The sequence below is a fragment of the Condylostylus longicornis genome, unplaced genomic scaffold, assembly GCF_029603195.1.
Source record: "Condylostylus longicornis isolate FDR11 unplaced genomic scaffold, ASM2960319v2 ptg000004l, whole genome shotgun sequence".
Classification (NCBI taxonomy): Eukaryota; Metazoa; Arthropoda; class Insecta; order Diptera; family Dolichopodidae; genus Condylostylus; species Condylostylus longicornis.
Genome location: NW_026577973.1, coordinates 9,397,087 through 9,405,037, shown reverse-complemented (window position 1 = coordinate 9,405,037; position 7,951 = coordinate 9,397,087). Strand labels below are relative to the sequence as shown.

At 27.7% G+C, this 7,951-nt stretch overlaps 1 protein-coding gene across 1 annotated transcript; it reads left to right on the top strand.

Annotated features, from left to right (window-relative positions):
* LOC129607809 (neutral alpha-glucosidase AB) lies at positions 1-4,421 on the top strand. Its single transcript, XM_055518996.1, has 8 exons — positions 1-226; positions 627-737; positions 815-956; positions 1,021-1,115; positions 1,176-1,700; positions 1,757-1,869; positions 2,350-2,916; positions 2,972-4,421. The coding sequence occupies exons 2-8, from the start codon at positions 634-636 to the stop codon at positions 4,204-4,206; spliced, it is 2,781 nt and encodes a 926-aa protein (XP_055374971.1). The 5' UTR covers positions 1-226; positions 627-633; the 3' UTR covers positions 4,207-4,421.
* The last annotated feature ends 3,530 nt before the right edge of the window (positions 4,422-7,951 follow it).

Below are 7,951 nucleotides of genomic sequence, written 5' to 3'. Positions count from 1 at the left end.
TCCAGTTTTATTTTACCGGTGGTGATTAAATCACAAAATTAATTTTATTTCCGTTTTTCAAAAAAATCGATCAAATTATTAACTGATTTGGAAGTCTTTTAAATATTTACAAATTTGTAAAACTTATATGGCTATTAATAAAAACGGATATCAAAATTTTATTGGATAACTTACCACGTAAATTATTAAATTAGGCATAATTTTCACCAAAATCAGATAGTTTTTCGTAAGTTTTTCTGTACATGTTTTATTCAAAATTTTCATTTATGTAATAATTATTGTTCTTTGTTTAAATGTTCATGTAACGAACTATTTATGTATGTAAAAATTGAATAAAAATTAAAGATGGACTTAAAAAAGAAAATACAAGAATAAAATTGCATATCTAATACGTAATACATATAAGTATGTAGGTTTACAAGCTGAAACCTGTATATCTATCTACATTGTAATAATTTTCCAAAATCAATTTTAGGTTGCATAAGTGAGATTAGATTGTAGCTGGAATTACAATTTCTTTTCTTTTATTTATAAATGAAAGCAAACATTTTACAATTTTGTTTTAAAATTAGTTCAAAAAAATATTGAGAGAAAAAATATAAATAAACTTATTGTTCAAATTTTAGATTCGAAATGCGTTTGCATATTGCGTTTTTGTGCTCGTTTCTAGCGTTTTGTCTAGTTGTGGCAGTCGACCATGGAAATTTCAAAACATGTGAAAAAAGCAGTTTCTGCAGGTAGATAGTATGGATTTTTTCTTCAATATTTCTTTTGGACCTTAATATTATATTTTTTTTAACTCATGGCATAATAGGCGGCTACGGGGAGTAACGCCTGGAAGTTCTCCTTATGCTCTTGTTGCAGGATCTCTTAACACATATTCAGACTCTGTTGTAGCGGATTTGATAAATAAAGAAACAAACCATTTGTTTACTTTTAAATTGGAGGCTATTAAGGTATGTATTGTGTTATTTATATTCAATACAAAATTTTATTCGTGCAATTGCCATTTGATTTTAGAGTAACACTTTTCGTTTACTAATTGATGAAAAGACTCCTCTTAAACCTCGCTATAAAGTTACTGATGCCTTGAAAGGAAACCCGTTGCCTGATGTGTGAGTTGTTCGTTATACTTGATCGATATAGAAACGTATATCTCTTACTTTTACTTTTAGAATTAAAGCCAAAGAACAAAATAAAGGTGAATTCGTCATTACATCGGGACCAAATAAAGCTATAATATACGCTGATCCTTTTCGAATTGATTTTTATCAAAATGATGTTCTTACCGTGCAAGCTAATGCTAAAGGGTTGATGAGATTTGAAGAACTAAGAAGAAAAGTGATTCCACCACAAGTAAATGAAAATGAAGAGCAAGGTAATGAAAATGGACAACAGGAACAATCTCAAAATGATGCAAATGTCAAAGATTTAACAAATGAAGATCCTGGTGCTTGGGAAGAAAACTTTAAATCACACCATGATTCTAAACCAAATGGACCAGAAGCCATTTCTATGGATTTTTCATTTCCTCAAGCATTAATTTTGTTTGGAATTCCGCAACATGCAGACTCATTTGCCTTAAAGCATACTGCCAATAACGGAGATCCGTATCGCTTGTATAACTTAGATGTATTTGAATTTGAGCTGGATAGCAGAATGGCTCTTTATGGCTCAATTCCAGTACTTTACGGTCATGGGTAACTCTAAAATATATAAGATATCAAATTCAGTAATAACAAATAATTTTTTTTAGCCCTGAAAAAACAGCTGGAGTTTTTTGGCAGAATTCTGCGGAAACTTGGGTTGATATATACAATTCAAATGCAGAGAAAAATGTTATGTCTTCCATAGTGAATTTTGTTTCAAGTAAATATATTTAAGACTTTTTTTTTCATTATAATTTTTAAGAAAGTCGCAATACATTTGATGGAGTTTGTGTCATTTAGAGTTTTAAATTCAAGGGAAAGTTTTTTAAAATTTCTTATATAAAAATGCACGAAAAAAAATAAGATTAGAGAAGAATGTTTGTAAAACATTCTTCTCAGAAATGAATTAAAACAAAGTTCAATAACTGATGTAGGAAAAAATAATGAACTAAAAATTTCTTTTGTGTAAAAGGGGATGTATTTCTATATCAAATTAGAATGTTAAAGTATAATTATTTCTTTCAACTTAATTATTTATAACAACTGTTTTGTTTTAAACTTAAATTTACTGATTTTGTGTATTTCACTAAGATTTTCGATATTTTTAAGCTTGCTTTTCGTAACTTATAATATTATTCTTTTTTTGAATTCATTTGAACTAATAATTAATTTAACTTATGTGTTTTCCAATTGCTTTCAGGGTCAAAACAAAATGATCCATTATCTGGACACTTTATGTCTGAAAGTGGTATAATTGATGCTTTTATTTTACTCGGACCTTCACCTTTAGATGCCTTTAAGCAATATACAGATTTAACAGGTGTTGCAAATTTACCACAACTTTTCGCACTGGCATATCATCAGTGTAGATGGAACTATAATGATGAGCAAGATGTTGAAACAGTTTCAGCTAAATTTGATGAACATGATATTCCAATGGATACAATGTGGCTTGATATAGAATATACTGACGGAAAAAAATATTTCACATGGGATGCACATAAATTTCCAAATCCTTTGAAAATGATTAAAAATTTGACTGATTTGGGACGTCATCTCACAATTATTTTAGATCCACATATTAAACGAGATGCAGGTTACTTTGTGCATAATGAATGCACTGATCGAGGTTATTATGTTAAAAACAAAGATGGCAGCGACTATGAAGGTTGGTGTTGGCCAGGTTCTGCAAGCTATCCTGATTACTTTAATCCTGAAGTTCGAAAATATTGGGCCGATCTTTATCAGTTAGAGAATTTTAAAACAGGTAATTATAATTTCAAGTTATGGTAGCTTTTTTAGTCATAAAAATGTTATTATAGTAACTGCTGATGTAATGACTTGGAATGATATGAATGAGCCTTCTGTCTTTAATGGACCTGAAGTAACAATGCTCAAAGATAACGTACATTATGGTGGATGGGAGCACCGTAATGTTCATAATCTTTATGGTCATATGAACGTAATGGGAACATTTGAAGGTATGCATCGTAGAGATCCAAACCAGAGACCTTTTATCCTTAGTCGCTCACATTTTGCTGGTACTCAACGTTATGCTACAATTTGGATGGGGGATAATGCAGCTCAATGGGGTCATTTGGAAGCATCAATAAAAATGTGTTTAGCCGAAGCAGTAGCAGGACATTCATTTTGTGGAGCAGATGTTGGTGGATTTTTTGGTAATCCAGATGTAGAATTACTAGAACGTTGGTATCAAGCTGCAGCATTTCAACCATTCTTTAGATCTCATGCGCATATCGACACAAAACGTAGAGAACCGTGGTTGTTCGGCGAAGCAACAAAGCAAATAATTCGAGAAGCCATCAGGAAACGTTATAGTTATTTACCTTTGTGGTACACAATGTTTTATGAGCACGAAAGATTTGGTTTGCCTGTTATGCGTCCTCTTCTTGCCCATTATCCCAAAGATGTTGACGGCTTTGCAATTGATTCGCAACATTTATTACAAGATCGTTTATTAGTCCGCCCGGTAATGTCAGCGGGAGTATCTAAAGTGGATGTATATTTCCCAGTAAAAGAAAATAAAAAGCCTGATATATGGTATGACATCGACACATACCAAAAGTATGATGTGAGTGGATTTGTTTCTATAGAAGTAAATAGTAATAAAATTCCAGTATTTCAACGGGGAGGAACTATTATTCCTAAAAAAGGACGTATACGAAGAGCATCAACTCTTATGAAAAACGATCCGTACACGTTAGTTATTTGCCTTGATGAAATACAAAGTGCTAAGGGTACGTTATATATTGATGATGAAAAGAGCTATAAATATAGAGATGGACAATATAACTATATTGAATTTGAATTTAAACAAAATCTTATAACTAATCGTTTTATTGATAAACCAAATTATAAGACCAAATCATGGCTAGAAAAAATTGTTATTGCCGGTTTAAAAAGTATTCCTAAAACTGCAACAATTAAATCTGATCACAAAACTGAAAATTTAGAAATATTAATCGAAAATTCAGCTGTAATAATACGTCGTCCTGGTGTGAGCATGACAGAAAATTTCGTAATTACTTTAAATTAATTCAAATATAAGAAAAAATTGTAGAACTTAATTTAAATATATAATTTGTAAGAACAAAATTCAATTTGTGGGGATTTTAAACATTTAAAAAAAGCACTGTAAATTTTATATTTAAATCACATTCAGGAAATGTTTTTGTACCCAATCCTCCAACATACTTTTTAATAGTAATTCTGAGATTCTAAAAGTGAAATAAATTTAGATAATTCAAATTTTATGGTTCGTTTTTATTTTTTCTTTTATTTGTTAAAGTTAATAAAGATATTTTGTCGTATTTAATGATTTTTTCATAATTGAATTAATTTTAAATGGTTGACAGACAATTTCTAAGTAAATATTAGCTATAACAAAATAAATATTTGACTGTACTTATTAAGTTTAATATGAATTAGAGAATAAATGCATTATTAATTAAACCTTGATTGTGCATATTGACAAGTATATTTTTAGATTTTTTCTAAGTACTTCTTTCTGTTGCAGTAGCTTTTAAAGATATTATATGTAATTAGCCCTTATTATGAAAAAATGTCGTACGATACACGATATTTTTGATAGTACAGTTTGCTATCTGTAATATCGTGTGCCGTGCTATATATTTTCTTCATAATAAGAGCCTTTATATACAATTTACGGATAACAATAACGGGATCATTAAGTTTTTAAGTTATTAAATTAAGTTATTGAGTATATGAATTAGAAGAACTTAAACCAACCTGTTAGACTGTTTACATTTTAAATTTGCATTTCTGTTTTTCCTTCTTGAGTGAAACTAACCGAAATTTTTGCGATAAAACTAAGGCTCTCTTAGATATATAATTTGTGCAAATTCTACCAACCAAACGTTAACTATATAAATTTCTTAGTAATAGCCTTTTGACGAGGATTTGATTTCGTAACGATATATAAGTGTAAATAAATAGCGATGTAGGTATTTAAAAAAAATATGTTATAAGATTTATTGATGAATCAATGGATTGAGCTTTTTAAACTGTTTATGCAACTGATTTTAATAATTAACTATTTCAAAAACAATAGTTTAGTTAGTTTTCAGATAGTTTGAAGAAAGAATTCAACAGATGTTTTTCCAATGACCTTCCTATAGGAAAGTAAAACTAATTGAATTTCCATGATTTGTTATGGTATTCAATTGATTAAGGTAATTTAATATATATAGTGAGACCACGCCTTTTACAGAAATTAAAATAGGGGAAAAAATATTTATAAATTCAAAGAATTGTTTGTTGTAAGAAAATTTTAGAGGAAATTGAGTTCTGCGCATGTTATCCACTAAAAAACCTTTGTTACAATAAAATGTATCAAAACCTTATATAAGTTTGTAAATTACTTTATACTTTTAGTTCTAAAGTTCATTAGAAATGTGTTATACATATTGCAATTTGTAAATGTTTTAGGCGGTAAAATACAAAAATTATTGTTTTTCCATAAATATTAGTACATGTTTCTGCTATGATAGTTTAAAATTTTAAAAGGTTGCATATATGTATACGCATGTAATTCCATAAAAATGAAATTTTTGTAGCAGAATTTCATAACTGTTATTTTTTTTCCTTATTCATACATATGTACATACATATTATGTGTTTTGCTTTTGATAAATTATTATTTGTTTTCACAATTTACGGGCTGTGAACCGGAACCACTTCATAACGGCTGCCCGTCATAGCATTTTAATGAAAAATGGCCTTGTGTATAATATATGTATGTTTATATGTATATATTTATCTCTTTGTACAATCATCTTTGTTTAATAAGAATCAATTAAGAATTTTTAAATTGCTTCAAAACTTTCTTCAAGACGGGTAATTTTATTTTAAAATTCGAAAAGACAAGCTCTTTCCCGAAGTACTAAAATAATTATAAACAATTGCAACAATAAAAAACTCACTATTCAATTTGACATTCAATTTAAGAACCATCCTTATTGGTACAATTTTTAGGTTTAGCGTTATTTACATATATACATATGTATGTGCCTACTTATGGCAATAATATAATACTGCACGTATTATTATTATTTTATTATTCTTATAATAATATAAAATATGTTTTTGGCTATAATCACAAGAATGCCATTACTCATACGCATTTCTTGTGAAAGTTTGCAATACATTTATAAAATTTTAATTAACAAGCATAATTGTTGATAAATTCATAAATGAAAAACAACGAAGCCAATATAACCGCATTACAGATCATCAATTTTCACTTCTAAGCTTAAAACAGTCGAAAAACCTATTTTTATTTATATGTAGATTAATAGTAGGCATATTAATTTGTAATAGTATATATTGAGAAGTACATATATTAATTTTGACATAGGTACATACATACAAACACATATATCTTTAATTAAGATTCTCTTTTTGGCAATTTTGAAAAATTTTGAAAAAAAGTGCTTTTTAGTTTCACTCATAGTCCGTGCAACCGTCCGTGAACATGTTTACAAAACTTCTATACCCTTAAAGATAGAAAGCTGAAATTGTACATAGATTATTACTAGAAACTTATTTCTGTAAAAGAAAATTTTCACTTATCTTCTCCCCTCTAAAATTTATATCTTCCAAAACAATAAAAATGCCATTTTTTAACTATTTATTGTAGCGAAGCCATAAGCATTTTGAAAATTTTGCATTTTGAACTTTAAAAGCACAAAATGGTCGTTAAAATTTACTGTTATCTAAAATCCGTTTTTCCAAAATTTTTGATATTGTTTTTCTTCTAAACTATAGGTTGCCGGAGTTTGAAATTTTAAGCAGCTTTTAAATATTAATAAATACATGTTCATTACATTAGAAGAAAATTTTTTTCCTCCTGTACTCTCTCTCAAGCTTTTGTCGTCCGAAATTTGTAAGTTTTGATTTTTGGCACCTATTTCCGAAACTGCAGGCTTTTTCAAATTTCAAACTAAATATCTGTGCCATGACAGTAGAAAATATAATTATATCTTACAATATTTGTTTGTCTCCTCCTAAATTTATGCAATCTTTGATTTTTTTTCGTATGTGAATTAAAGTAATCTTAATAAGGAGCTAAGCTCATATGGGTATTCTCATTTTTTTTTCTTTGGCTAATTTATTGGTTACTTCATTATATAACGTATGTTATATAACGTTCCATGTATAACTATATACATATATATATGTATATAGTTATACATGGAAGTAGAGGTAAATACTAAGTTGGTTTAGTAAATTAAGTAGACTTAGCACTATCAACTTTCGCTCTATAATATATTTTTAGTTAGAAATATGTCGTATTACCTACATATTTACATTTATAGGATTGAACAGATATTTGATCACAAAAATAATAAAATTTCATCTTAAATATGAAATATTACAATTTATTATAATAAGGTCTAAATTCTTTATTAAAAATTAGTTTTATTTTTTTTATATGACATTATAAAAAAATTAGTAAAAGAAAAATTTTATATTTTTTTTTTTTTTGAACGAAATATGTGCATAGCTATTTTCAAATTTTTATTTTTCCCTAAAAATAACTTAAAAAATAATTTTCCTGTTGCTTTTAGACAAAAACAAAAAGTAAAATAACCAAAAGAACAATAAATTTTTAAAACCAAATCCTTTTATCCCATTTTTTTTTTTATTTTATTAATATTTTATCCTGAGCACAAAATTTTATTGGTTATTAGCAATCAATATTAATTCTCTGTTAACTGATATTATTATTTAACAAAACTTATAAAACAAAAAAAAGAAAA